Source organism: Peromyscus maniculatus, chromosome 19 (genome assembly GCF_049852395.1).
Source record: "Peromyscus maniculatus bairdii isolate BWxNUB_F1_BW_parent chromosome 19, HU_Pman_BW_mat_3.1, whole genome shotgun sequence".
Classification (NCBI taxonomy): Eukaryota; Metazoa; Chordata; class Mammalia; order Rodentia; family Cricetidae; genus Peromyscus; species Peromyscus maniculatus.
The window spans coordinates 51,482,634-51,497,627 of record NC_134870.1 but is presented as its reverse complement, the minus strand read 5'-3'; the positions used below and the strand labels follow the sequence as shown (position 1 = coordinate 51,497,627).

Below are 14,994 nucleotides of genomic sequence, written 5' to 3'. Positions count from 1 at the left end.
GAATGAGTATATACCGTGTTTGTCTTTCTCACTCGGGATGATTTATTTTCTTTAGTTCCATCCATTTACCTGCAAATTTTATGTCATTTCTTTTTAACAGTTGAGTAGCACTCCATTGTGTAAATATGCCATATTTTCTTTATCCATTCTTTGGTTGAGGGATATCTAGGTTGTTTTCAGATACTGGTCATTATAAGTAAAGCTGCCATGAACATAGTTGAGCAATTGTCCTTGTGGAAGCATGGAGCGTCCTTTGGGTATATGTCCAGGGGTGGTTTATCTGGAGCTTGCAATAGGTCAATTCCCACTTTTCTAAGAAACTGCCATATTGATTTCCAAAGTGGCTGTACAAGTTTGCACTCGCATCAGCAATGGAACGGTCTTCCCTTTGTTCTACATCCTTACATCCTTGCCAGCATGAGCTGCCGCTTGTGTTTTTGATCTTAGCCACTCTGACAGGTATAAGATGGAATCTTTGAATTGTTTTCATTTGCATTTCGCTGATGGCTAAGGATGTTGAACATCTCAAGTATTTCTCAGCCATTTGAGATTCTTCTGATGAGCATTCTCTCTTTAGAACTGCACCCCATTTTTTTAATTGGATAATTTGGTTTATTGATGTCTAGTTCTTTTTTTTTTTTTTTTTTTTTTTGGTTTTTCAAGACAGGGTTTCTCTGTGTAGCTTTGCGCCTTTCCTGGAACTCACTTGGCAGTCCAGGTTGGCCTCGAACTCACAGAGATCTGCCTGGCTCTGCCTCCTGAGTGCTGGGATTAAAGGCGTGCGCCACCACCGCCCGGCTGATGTCTAGTTCTTTGAGTTCTTTATTTATTTTGGATATTAGTCCTCTGTCAGATGAGGAGTTGGTAAACATCTTTTACCATTAAATAGGCTCTGTTTTGTCCTATTGAAGGTGTCCTTTGCCTTACAGAAGCTTTTCAGTTTGGTGTGTTTGTTTTATTTTGTTTTAGAACTTTCAAGTGTGTTGTTAAGTTGCCGGTAGGAGATCTATCTCTCCAATATCTTTATGTAGGCACTTAGTGCTGTGAACTTTATTCTTAGTACCGCTTTCATTGTGTCTGATGAGTTTGGGTATGTTCTGCATTCATTTTCATTGACTTCTAGGAAGTCTTTAATTTCTTGATTTCTTCCTTGATACAGTAGTCATTCAGTAGAGAGTTGTTCAGTTTCCATGAGCTTGTAGTCTTTCTGATGTTTCTGTTGTTGTTGAAATCCAGCTTTAATCTGTGGTGGTCTGATAAGAAACAGGAGGTTATTTCAATTTTCTTGTATCTTTGAGACTCGATTTGTGACTGAATATGTGGTCAAATTTGGAAAGTTCCTTGAGGTGCTGAGAAGAAGGTATATTCTTTTGTGTTTGTGTGAAATATTTTGAGATATCTGTTAGGTCCACTTGGTTCAATGTCCATTATTTCTCTGTTTAGTTTTTTTCTGGATGACATGTCCATTGATGAGAGTAAGGTATTGAAGTCTCCCACTATCAATGTGTGTGAGGGTCTATTGTGATTTAAGCTTTAGTAATTTTCTTTTAGGAATGTGGGTGCCCCACCTGCACCATTTGGAAGAAGAGGTGAGTGATTGGCCTCCCTGCTGAGTTGCCCAATCCCTGGGCCCTAGGCCCCAGGGCACATTCCATGCCTCTCCCCCTGCCATTTCAGCTTCAGCAGCCAGCCAGCAGGTGAGAGTCCTGTAACCTACAAGACCCACTCTGCCACCCATTTGTGTTGTTGAATTCTATCTTTAAGCCAGGGTGATCCAATAAGATGCAGGGGGTTATTCCAATTTTTTTGGTATTTGTTGAAATTTGCTTTGTGACTGAGTATGTGGTCAGTTTTAGAGAAGGTTCCATGAGGTGCAGAGAAGAAGGTATATTCTTTTGTGTAGATGTCTGTTAAGTCCATCTGAGTCATAATATCTGTTAGTTCTCTTATTTCTCTGTCAAGTTTCTGTCTGACAGACCTATCCATTGGTAAGAGTGGGGTGTTGTAGTCTCCCACTATTAGTGTATGTGGTTTGATATGTGATTTAAGCTTTAGTAATGTTTCTATGTTTAGTTATGTAATGTTTAAAAATGTGGATGCTAATGTATTTGTGGCATAAATGTTCAGAATTGAGACTTCATCTTGATGGATTTTTTCCTATGATGAATATTAAATGTCCTTCTCCATCTCTTTTTGATTAATTTTATTTTGAAGTCTATTTTGTTAGAGGTCTATTTGATTGGAAAATCTTTTCCCAACCCATTACTGTGAGGTAATATCTGTCTTTGAAGTTGAGGTGTGTTTCTTGTATATAGCAGAAGGATAGATGCTGGTTTTTTTTTTTATCCATTCTGTTAGCCTGTATCTTTTTATAGGTGAATTGAGTCCCTTGATCTTAACAGATATTAATGACCAGTGATTGTTAATTCCTGTTATTTTTTGGTTTTGCTGTTCTTGTTAGTAGTGTGTGTGTTTCACTTCTTTGGGGTTTGCTGGTGTGAGATTATCTATCTATTGCCAGTGTTTTCATTGGTGTAGCTAATTTCCTTGGGTTGGAGTTTTCCTTCTAGTACTTTCTGTAGTGCTGGATTTGGGGTTAGATACTGTTTAAATCTGGTTTTGTCATGGAATATCTTGTTTTCTCCTTCTATGGTGATTGAAAGTTTTGTTGGGTATAGTAGTCTGGGCTGGCATCCATGGTCTCTTGGTGTCTGCAAAACATCTGTCCTGAACACACAGTTACACTACAGCTAATTCTGTCTTTGTATTTGTGTGTGTTGTATGCATGTGTGTTCATGTACATGTGAGGGTGCTTATACTCCTGCTTGCATGTGTAGTAGAGGCCAGAGGTTGACGTTGGCTGCCTTCCTTGATCACCTCCCCCGCCCCCAACTTGTTTTTTGAGATAGGGTTTCTCACTGAGTTTTGAGCTCATCAATTGTCCAGACTAGCTGGTCACTGCTTTCTTGAATTCCTACCGTTTCTCCCTCCCAGTGATGGCATTACAGGAACATGCCACCCCATCCAGCATCCTTCATGGGTGCTGTGGGTCTGAGCTGAAGTCTTCATGCTGGTGCAGCAAACAGTTGATACCACTGAGTCATTTCCCCAGCTCATCAACTGCTCATATCTTAATCAGTGTTATTAATCACTAACATCTTCAGAGAACCCACAAATTCTTAAAATGTGACACAGTTTAATGTAATTCATGTTATTTCCCCTTTCTTTCTTGGTCCACCTGAATTGTATTCTTTCAGGAATGAAATTTAAGAAAAAATAAAATTTAAAAAATAAAAGTTAAAAATAATTTTGTTTACGTAGGTTTTTATATTTATTTTTTTATGTCTGTCTCTGTGTGTATGTAGAAGAGTTTGCACTTGCTATGGCTTGTATGTAGAGGCCAGAGGACACCTTGTGGGAGTTTCTTCTCAGCTTCTACCATGTGAATCCTGGAGATGGAATTCAAGTCTTCAGGCTCGGCAGAAAGCACACTAATCCACTGGGCCGGCTCACTGCTCCACGATGATTTTCTTATCGAACTTTTGGTGTATGATAAGCCCTTTATATGGTCATCAATATGACAATGTTACATTTGGGCACAAATGTAACTTAGAGAATGAAGCTATTGTCAAAACAGACAGCTAGCAGGATTAGAGAGGGGACTTTCAGCGGCACACTCACTTTTGATCCTGCCATTGTGATTGCAGTACTAAGGCCCCTATGTCGTGCCAAGCCAATCCTTGCTTTTCTTTCCTGTTGTCCATTAACGTGTGTCCTCTTTCTTCTATATTGTTCTCTCCTTAAATATATTCTCCTACTTCTTTTTTAAAGATTATTTTATTGTATAAAAAAGTAAAAATGAAAACGTGTTTGTGTGTATTGCCTGCCTGTTTGTAAGCGTACCAAGTGCATGGTGTGCTTGCAGAGGCCAGTAAACTGGCACTGGAGTTACAGATGGTTGTGAGCTCCCAGGTGGGTTCTGGGATTTGAACCTGGGTCTTCAGGAGCAGTAGTTAGTGCTCTTAACTGCTGAGCCATGTCTCCAGCCCTGGTTTGTGGTGGTAATCTAATTGTACTGAATTATTATTTTGATTGTATGTTAATAAATAAAGTTTTCCGGGGGTCAGAGCTATTAGAGCCATAGCAAGAGTGTGGCGGTGGTGGCGCACGCCTTTAATCCCATAGATATCTGTGTGTTCAGGGTCAGAGCTATTAGAGCCATAGCAAGAGTGTGGCGGTGGTGGCACACGCCTTTAATCCCATAAGATCTCTGTGTTCAGGGATACAGTCAGCATTGGAGACATATGCCTTTAAGACCTAGGGGGCTGTACATTCAGACAGTGACGAGGCAGTCATGTGTTTGGGTTTACAACCAATGAGAAGGCAGAACAACATACTATAAAAAAAACGAACCAACAGGAAGTAGGTCTCTTTTCGCGAAGCTGGGACAGCAGGAAGAAGGGTGAGATTTTAGCTCTGAGCTCTGACTTCTCGGCTTTCTCTTTTACATTGTTTCTGTGTTTCTTATTTAATAAGACGGTTGGTTACATCTATACTGGTTAGTGGTAGCAACTTTAGTGTGTGGGGTTAAGTGAAAGCGCTTAGATGTTGTGTGTATGACCTTGAAGAGGTTTGTGTGACCCTGCCCCTTCTTTTGGTTTTGCTTCCTGTGGGATGAACAGTTTGCTTGGCTACAAGTTGACCACCATTACAATCCAGTACCAACATGAGAGACCTAAGTCAATAGACCTGTCCAATTGTGTCATAGAGACTCTGATACTACAAGCCAACATAAACCTTGTCTCATTATAGGTTGATTTTGCCAGGTGTTTGGACATGGTGATGGTAAACTTAGGCTTTGCTGATCCAGCCATTTTGGGTAAGGAATACTCAATTTTTATTTCAGTTACCCTTAAACATACTTTGAGATGGCCTGGAAAGATGGCTCAGGGGTTAAGAGTACTTACTTGCTTCTCGTCCAGAAGACCCAGGTTCAATACCCAGCATCCACCTGGCAGCTCACAACTGTCTGTACTTCCAGTTCCAGGGTATCGGACACCTTCACATAGACATACATGCAGGCAAAACATCAATGCATGTGAAAATAAATAAATCTTTAAAAAATACTTTGAGATTTTTTTTCCTTTGGAAATGAGTGATTTGGCTCAATAACTCACATTACACTATTATTATGTAGAATCAATTTATTAATAATCAAATACATAGGAAAATATTGGAAGAAGAGTTTTTGGACATTTATGATAAGTAGCAGAGGTCATGAGGATGACACAATGACAGGAGTGATGCTTTTACAGAAGGAGAAAGAACCAGCGACACATGGAGTAAGGGGCGTCCTGTGTGGCCATGAGGATGGTTGATCTCCCCAAGGACCTGCCTGACTGGTGGCAGCTGGACCTTAGATGCCAGTGTACAGAAGTCTTAGAAATAACTCTACAATCCTATTACCGCAGTCTACACTGTCACATCACTTCCTTCTTCTGTTTCTCTTCCAGCCCTTCTAACTCAGGGACTGATCATCAACGTCATCCAGAGAAAACCAAAGTGTTAGTCCTGGGAACAGGAATTATTAGCACACAAAAGGGACACTTCCAGCAATCCACAGGAGGATGTCATGGGTGTACTGAGAATGTCAAATACCAACAGCAGACACCCTTCTTAACAATTTATTAAGTAGTTTATAGTGCCATATATGGATCCAAGTAATTCTTCACCATCATAACCAAGATAGGTAATGACAGGAAGGAGACAGGTTTCTCTACTGGTCCTGGAACAGAATTATAGGTGTTCTTTATTGTTTCTACAAAGATTCTGATGAGGAGTTTTAGGAATTTGTTGATATTAACAAACTTGAGATTTGTAGTTATGGTTTCTTTTGATTATGGTTTCATAGTCTGCTGTGGGATGTTCTGTATGTCCTGTGGGAGCCCTTCTTGGGTTCTTTGTGGCGTTACCCAGCAGGTCCGTATAGAGGATGATTAGGACCATGGGCCTGAGTGCAGGTGTTTGAGATGGTCTGCACTTGGCTGTGCTGGGGGATGGTCTGTATGTCAAGTTGCTCTGATTGGTTAATAAATAAAACCTGATCGGCCGTGGCTAGGCAGGAAAGATAGGCGGGACTAACAGAGAGGAGAAATAAAAGGACAGAAAGGCAGAAGGAGACGCTGCAGCCGCCGCCATGACCAGAGACGCTGCAGCCGCCGCCATGACCAGCAGCATGTGAAGACGCCAGTAAGCCACCAGCCACATGGCAAGGTATAGATGTATGGAAATGGATCAATTTAAGATAAAAGCACAGTTAGCAAGATAAGGACAGTTAGCAGGAAGTCTGCCACGGCCATACGGTTTGTAAGCAATATAAGTCTCTGTGTTTACTTGGTTGGGTCTGAGCGGCTGTGGGACTGGCGGGTGACAAAGATTTGTCCTGACTGTGGGCAAGGCGAAAAAATCAAGCTACAATAGTCGTCCTGTTGATAGAATCTACAAGTCATGGTAATTACTCTCTAAAACAGACTTGATGAGTGCAGAAAGAAGTATCATTCAGGTGTGTGTGTGTGTGTGTGTGTGTGTGTGTGTGTGTGTGTGTGTGTTGTGAGGCACAATGAATGCAGCAGAACAAGATGCATGAAAAGGAAGGAATGATTGTGCACAGGTTCCAGAGAGACAGAGATTACAATAGAAAAATCATTACATCATTGTAAGGAAATATAGAGATGACACAGAGTTTAGTGTGTGTGTGTGTGTGTGTGTGTGTGTGTGTGTGTGTATTCAAGTATGCATGTTCAGTTGAAAGACAGAGAGGAGGGTGTGTGTGGGGGAGCAGAGAGTTGAAGAGAGATTGGGAATTGCCCGGTTCTGACATATTAAGACCCATGACCCTATCCTTAGGTTTTCCCATGTGGTGGTAGATTGGCTAGTGTAAAGAAACGATGTCAGAAGGGGGAATTTATCTAATGGCTCCCTAGCATTAACCATTTGATGTTGTCATGGTCAGTAGCTGAGGGTGAGTTGAGCTTGAACTAGTTTCTTAAATATGTCTCTTTAAGGAGAACTTTGGCATCTTCAGTCACTATGTTAAGGCACTGAAGTTGTAAGTTATAGAATTTACGATAGTAATGAGGTATAGCAGAGGACATGAAAAGGGTTGAGCCTATATTCTTCCCAAATTTGAGAAGCATTTCTGTAAATGTTTCTTCTTTCTCAGTTTCTGACAATCCAGGAGATGTAAGTTTTTTTTTCAACCTTTCAACAGGCACTTGGGTATCTTTAGCTATGAATTCCAGTGATTTATTATCCACTCCAAAGTGGACACGATATTGGTTTAAAATCTCTTTCTGCTTCTTCACATCACTGTCCAGGAAGGTGCCCACTAGAGGAAGGATCTTCCAAATGGTACGCATGCTGGCTTCTTTCCAGATAGTCTCCTTAATAGAGTCACGGTTTCTTTCAATGGCTGCCCCTGTAATATCATGCAAAAAAAGCATAGTACTGTAGCGTTTTTGAACCGGTGCCTCCTTTTTCAGCATCTGCCTCAGGAATGAAAAATCGTAGTCATATGAATGGTGATTAGAGATCAAGAAAACCAGCGGTGCATCCATGTCATTCTGACAAAGGGTATTCATATAGTCGCTTCTCATCTGCTGCAGGCTCTTTTCTCTGTCAAAGGTGTCCAGTTTGACTTCCTTTTTCTCATGGAAATCAATGTCCACCTTGGTTCTCACAAAGTAGAAATTCTTATTCATAAGTTTTATTTTTCTGGCAAGGTCTAGTTCAAGTTTTGTAAAACACGTGTCAAAAATAATAATGAAGAAGTCATACTCTTGGAATTTCGCTTTCTCCAGATAATATTTTCGCTGAAAGTCCATAGTTTCAATGCCAGGCAGCTTCCATAAATACAAAGTTTCAATTTGGAGGTATTTGTATGGAATTCTCTCCATAGTTGACTCTCCTATCCCAACTTCAGCTGCACCTTCCTCTTCAGGACCAGCCTCCCTCAGGGCATTGATGAAGCTGGACTTCCCTGCTCCAGACTTTCCCATCACAGCAATGTTGATTGGGATGTCATCAATATTTTTTACTGTATCCCTTAGTACAGATTTTTCCCACTGAATGTTTCCATTTGTCAGTTGTTGCTCAATTGAATGGATGGTTTCCTGAGGAATGATTGTGTTTTCTGCTTTACACGTCATTAAATATTCAGGGAAGCTGGGTTCCCAAGAGAACTGAGCCATGACTGTGGGTGAACAAAGGCCCTGAAAGAAAGAAAGGAGAGTAAGTTGCTAGAGACCAAAGATGCTTTGTGCTTAGCGCTGTGTGCTCTATGCTGTATCAGTGACCGAGTGATGTTGACTAGTTCACAGACATGTTGTGCTGAGTATTCTTTGTCAACAGTATACAAACTAGAGTCCTCGTGGTAGAGAACACCTCAGTTGAAGTCAGCTCTATCACTTTGGTCTGGGGGCATGGTTATGGGGGCATTTTCTTGATTGAGTGTTGATGTGGGAAGACTCAGTCCAGTGTGCATGGTACCATCCCGGGGCAGGTGGTCCTGGGTTGTCTAGGAAAGCAAATGTTCAAACTATGGGGAGCAAGCCAGTAAACAGCATCCCCGCAATGTTCCTGCCTCTGCTTGTGTTTCTGCCCTATTTTCCCTCAGTGATGGACGGTGATAAGAATGTGAAAACTGCAAAAACCCCCTTTCTCCCCAAAATACCTTTGATCATGGTGTTTATCCCAGCAATAGAAAGCAAACTAGGACATATTTCCACTTGCTCTCCATTAAACCCTTAATTATGTAGACATTAAAACTTAAATAAAATATATGAAATAATATAAAATTCTGCCTGTGTCATTAGTCAGCATTATAAACCACTAGCACATGAACAATTGTGCTTCTTCTAACATGACTGGAGTATTCTATATGAAATCCATCTGTGCACACTTCCCTCGGTGTGTACCTCAAATTATTGGGCAATTAAACAACATATATCTAGTTTCTCAAATTGAAAATTAAGTAATAATGAGTAATAATTGATATCTGTGGTTAATCAATGCTAAATATCTCTACAGATCACATAGATCTTTCTCTATTTTATTTTTATTTTCGAAAGATGTCAGTAAGTCCAGTCAGCTGAGGATTCTGTAGAGGTAAGAAGTCTCTCTAGTGGCTGCTCCTTTACTTCTCTGATCTTTCAGCATTTACCCTGATATCTGACTCCAGGATCTTATTATTAAGACCAACTGGAATTTGCACTACATATATCTAATTATCCCAGACCCCATATTTCTGCCCTTTTTTCTCCACAAACCTGACTATTAGACCTCACCTTGCAGCACAATGGACCTCACCATCAGTTATGGAGACAGCAAATCTCTGCTGTCACCTGGAACCTCCTCTTTCTGTCTCAATATCAAATCAGTTCTCAGACTCAAAGTATATTTCTAAATCCTTTCACAATTGATCACTCTTCCTTCATTATCTTCTTCAAGATCTCCTCAATTTCAGATTTGATTATATCACCAACATTACTATATTTCCTGTGACCGTTCTTGCAACAACATGGATGATCAAACAGCTGGAGTTATCTTTTTGACACTGACGTCATGTCATGCCAAGTCAATTCTGAGAGGCACTATAAAGATTCCCATTTCACTCAGGGAAAGTTCATTAGGTATATAGTGCACATGCTACATACAACATTCCTTTGACATTTATTATTGCACTTCTGGGCCACTGGTGTCTGAATCCCAGTCACCCCAGTATCTTGGGCTGTCTTCTCATCTCAGGACTTTGTACTTAGTGACTGCTTCCTTTCCTCATTGCTCTCCCCCAGGAACCACATGGCTATTCACTTAATCACCTCTCTCTAGGTTCTGCTTCGATTACACAGGATTCAGTACTGATGTTCTCATTGGGAGCTAGAACTATACCTGTCTCCATCATTCACAATCTTTTGGTTGTGTTTCAATTTCTCCACAGCAACTGCTACCATATAATGTGTATTTTTCTGGGTTTATTTGCTATCATTCTCCCACAGTGTAATGAGCCTCAAAGAGCACTTCTTCACCACTGGCACAGAGGTACATGGTGGTTTATCATCAGTGATTGAATGGGGACTATGAGTGAATCACTTGGACTTTATCATGAACATTTGTGCCTGTTCTTTAATTCCAACTGCTCAGTGGGAAATTGAAGTCCTACAGACCCAGTCCAATCTACAGGACAGTTGGGGACAGCTGTGTATGAACCCAGAGCTGCAGATCTTTGTTCAAACTGAATGCAGACACAGGCCCAGGAAGGTGTGGTTAAAGAGAATGTCCTAAAAGGGAAGCTAACCCTGGTTAAATAAACACCACAGCCAGATTTACTGATGAAGGGGACAGTCACCCACAGGGCACAGACAGACGTCTCTGCAGCATACAGGCTGTTCTGTCTTTTCAGTTTTTCCCTCTCGTGCTTTCAGTTCCAGCTCCTGGATTTGTGATGCAGACTCAGGTGTGACATTTGTCTGCAAGGTCTGCCCACTGAACGTGAACACGGTAAACAAGAAGGCTGTGACACAGCAAACATTACAGAAGGAAGCCTGCCTAAGTGACACCTAAGTGTCACCACCACATACTGACGTAGCTCAAGTTCTCACAGATGGAGAGAAGATTCTTAGCACTCCTGCTTTACAATGAAAAAAACTACAGTGAAGAAGATTCTTCAGGCACAGATTTCCACAGCCGGCTCCAGCAGAAGCAGCCTGCAGAGAGACCTCTTCTCCACAGGCCAGAGGCCTCGGGATACAAGGAATTAAATAGTTGAGCTGAACTAGGAAGCTAGATGAGAGTGAGATACAGCAACCTCAGGCACACTGCAGAGATATTCCATTATCTGAACATCTCATCACAACCATTTTAGGGAGAGGAATACGTGGTAAGCAAATAAATTTGATATGTTTTTACCAAAAACAGCATCCAGATCATTTCATTTAGGTCTATCTCAACTTGGAGGACTGGCTAAGGCCATCCACGAGGCAGTCCTGTCTACCTCCCACCAAAGCACCCTAGCTTCCAAGCTGAGGATCCTCACTTTCAGGGCATGTTCCTAAATGTCTTGTTATCTATCCCTTCGTTAGAGAAAAGAGATAATGAGGGTTTGAAGTTAGATTTTAATGCTCCTGTCCACTTACCAGAAAATCCTATGTCCGCTGGATTCACACTGCTGCAGTTCAGCAGCAGGAACCACTGCACTGCGCTCCAGGCTCGTTCCTTGAGACTCACCCCTGCCGCCTCTGTGGAAAGCAGCAGGTGCAAGGCAGTTGGGCAGGACTTATACACTCCTCTGACTTCTGCCCTCCTTCTAGGTGTGTGTTGGCCAATCATAGAAGAGCATGGATAAGGTTGATTTTCAGAATCACTGCATTTCCAAGAAGTGGAAAATGAAAATCAAACTATCAGTTGTATTTCATTCTATTATGTGCAATCCTACAATAATAAAGTATGTGGAGTGTGTTACTTGGAACCTGATCGGGGATATAAAGAAGCAGCTTGCCAGCTAGCCTGGAACACAATCCTTAAACGATAATTGTCCTCAATCCCTGTTGATAGAAATGCAGCCTGAACTAAAGTCATACAACACGTTGTCTGGGTCCTCTGCAGGCTGCCAGTCAATCTTAGTCTCATCCAAGATACAACCCATCTCCTGCCTCTGTCTAAAAACTTTTTTTTTTTTTTTCTGAGACAGGGTTTCTCTGTGTAGCTTTGCGCCTTTCCTGGAACTCATTTGGTAGCCCAGGCTGGCCTCAAACTCACAGATATCTGCCTGGCTCTGCCTCCCGAGTGCTGGGATTAAAGGCGTGCACCACCACCGCCCGGCTCTGTCTATAATCTTTTTTACTCACAAGATTCATATTTTTTAATTCTTGTCATTCACAATCCCCATGTCCTGCTGGGATTTCTTATGCATTGGGTTTGACAGGTCTCACACATGCTTTCACAACCACTCTGAGTTCCTATGTGGAGCTGCCCTACTGTGTCCAGAAGATACTGTTTCCTTGTGGTCATCCACCACCTCTTGCTCTTATAATCTTTTTACCCCATCTTCCACAACCATTCCTGTGCCTTTGAGGTAGAAGTATTTATGTTACATTAAACCTAGACATTCTTCAGTGTCTTAGTCTCTGCATCATGGCCACTGTGGTTATCTGTATTGATTATCATCTACTAAAATTAAGAGCATCCATTGTGAGGGTTGAGTGATGTCTTAATCTATGGGCATAATGAGAAATCATTAGGAGGTGGCTTAATAGCATGTCCATTTAACAGTAAAATAATAGTGATTTGTTCCTAAGGTATATAATCTGTTCAGCCTTAAGTTCTTAGCCAGATATGGGGTTTCATCTTGTGGAGAAGCTATTAAATCCAATCAGGAAGCAGTTGGTTCTTCCATGCCAATTTTTCCACTATTGCACTTGTGGGTAGGTCTTGAGGGTCCTCTCATTGTTGTAGCTCAGAGAAGTTCACAGCTGGGTGTGATTTATGATTCCCCTTCTCCTCTGGTAGTATAGACAGTACCTTCCAGCATTATGAATGCTAGCCAGCAGTGATGAAGCTTCTGGGTCGGTATCAACTTGATTTTGCCATGATTTATAAGTCAAGCACGTGGTATGTTCACTAATTGGAAGTTCCAAATTCTGGAAGTTAACCAAGAGCTGTATCAGTGGCCGGTAATGGTCAGGGACAACACTGGCCAACAACTCTAAAAATCTGATTCCTGGGACTCAGGTCTGTCTATTTGTTGCCCTGTGGTGTCTAGCTGGGGCATTGTTGCCCAGGTTGAGGTCAACTCTATCTGAACTCCTTTCATATATGTGTATAGATTTAGTTTAGGAAGCCTCGACAGTAGTAGGTTTTCATTTGACTTTTTAAAATACTTTAGTGTTATTTATCCCTCCATTCTCCCTCTTCATATTTTTATTATTAATTCATCAATTGTTGGATATCTAGACATTTTCCTTTTCCTGACTATTGTGAATAGAGAAGAAATGAATATGGTCTAGGCAGTATCTCTGTATCAGCATAGAGAGTCCTTTGGGAATATTCCCAGGAGTGGTACAGCTTGACCATGGGGTAAACTTATTTTCACTTTTTGGGGAACTTCCACACAAATTGCCTGAGTGGCTGCCCCAGTTTGCACACTCACCAGCAGTGACTGAGATTTTTCTTTCCCCACATGCACAACAGAATTTGTTGCCATTTGTATTTTTGTTTCCAGCTACTCTGGGTGGGGTGAGATAAAAATCCCAAAGTAGTTTCTATTTGTGATTTCCTGATGGATAGAAATGTTACACATCTAACAAATGTGTCTCAGTCATTTCTATATTATCTTTTGAGAAGCTGTGTTTGGTTCATGCTCCAATTTAATGTCGGGTTGCTTCTTTTCTTGATGTGTAATAGCTCTTCATAGATTCTAGATCCTAACCCCCTGACCAGTACATAGCTGGCAAAGATTCTTCCCATTTTGTAGGCTGCCTCTTTGATTGAGTGATGGTGTCTTTTTCAAAAGACATTCTTGAGACAGTGTCTTAACTCTATCCAAGAGTGGTCTGGTACTGACTTGTAGTCTAGGCTGGTCCTGAGCTTATGGTGATCCTCCTGCCTCAGCCTCCTAAGTGTTAAGACTGTAGCTGTGAGTCACTGTGCCTGCCTGGCTCAAAAAGCTCCTTTATAATTTTGGGATTCAGTCTATAGCTTATTGATGATATGTCATATTAAACTGCCCTCTGTAGATGGATATTGGACGTGGTGTACAGTGTCTAACTCTTATTTATGGCTCCCGAGCCCTTCTTCTCTGTCTGCTGCCATGCTCCTGGCCATCATGGGCATGGATGCACTCTCTGAAAGTTGGAGCATGCCCCTCCTCCCCCACCATCTGGAATTAAATATTTTCTTTTATAAGTTACTTGATCATAGTTTTTCTTCACAGCAGTGCCAATAAACACTGATTTCAAGTTAGAGTAGTAAAAAGGACATGGTTCTATCATAAAACAAAACACAAAACACACTGATCAATGGAATAGGACCAGGGACACTGGTGTAAATACACACACCTACAATCATAGGCTTTTTGACACAGAACTCAATGATACATACTGGAGCAAATATAGCATCTTCAAGAATCTGTGCTGGGAAAACTGAATATTTAACACGTTGAAGATTGAAATTTGATTGTTATCACCCATCCTGTCTGAAATCAGTTCCAAAGTAACCAAAGACTTCAAAGTGATACTTAAAATTCTGATACCTCCATGGGAACATACTAGGAATACATTTCAGAACATAGGCTCGGGTAAGAACTTTCTTAGTGGAACCCTCTTCACACAGGAAATGCAGCCATCATACAAGAAGTGAGAGTTTATAAAGTTATGCTTCTGTTGTGGCTGCATTGCGAGACTCTCCCCCCCCCCCCCCCCCCCCCCCCCCCCCGGCCCCAGCAAGACCACCAATGCAAAACACACAGGGGTTTATTGGTAACAAGCAAGCCTGGGCTTGGTCTGTGTCCAACACTCGACACAGTGGGTGTTGGGTTTTTAAAGGGAGAAACTGCAAGCAGGGTGATACAAGTCTTTGTGTCGTATGATTGATTGGGTGAGGGTATGTAATCTTTGAATTTACTGGTTGGGGGTTACAGTTACCATTTTTGGGCAGGCCTGGACAAGTCCCATTCTTTGTCCTTGAGCTGCCATGGGGGCTGGCTGGCCTTGTACATACTTACTGTGGGGGCTGACTCAGTGGCCCAGGCTCTGTCCTTGAACTGCCATGGAGGCTGGCTGGCCTCACACGTTTACATTGACCCACGCACGTAGCTCTATGTTGGTGAGGGGTCCCAGACAGTAAACAACTAGCTGAACCTTGAGCAGTCAGAGCACGTGCAGAAAGGGAGCTACTGCAAGGACTATGTCTTTTGTTCATGGCCCTCCCAGAAACTGCTTG

The 14,994-nt window shown here is 41.7% G+C and overlaps 1 protein-coding gene across 1 annotated transcript; it reads right to left on the bottom strand.

Moving 5' to 3' along the window:
• Positions 1 to 5,193: 5,193 nt before the first annotated feature.
• Positions 5,194 to 11,296, bottom strand: LOC121824000 (interferon-inducible GTPase 1-like). Its single transcript, XM_042264111.2, has 3 exons — positions 11,193 to 11,296; positions 6,476 to 8,270; positions 5,194 to 5,912 (listed from the first exon to the last, which is right to left on the bottom strand). The coding sequence occupies exon 2, from the start codon at positions 8,247 to 8,249 to the stop codon at positions 7,038 to 7,040; it is 1,212 nt and encodes a 403-aa protein (XP_042120045.1). The 5' UTR covers positions 8,250 to 8,270; positions 11,193 to 11,296; the 3' UTR covers positions 5,194 to 5,912; positions 6,476 to 7,037.
• Between the last annotated feature and the right edge of the window lie 3,698 nt (positions 11,297 to 14,994).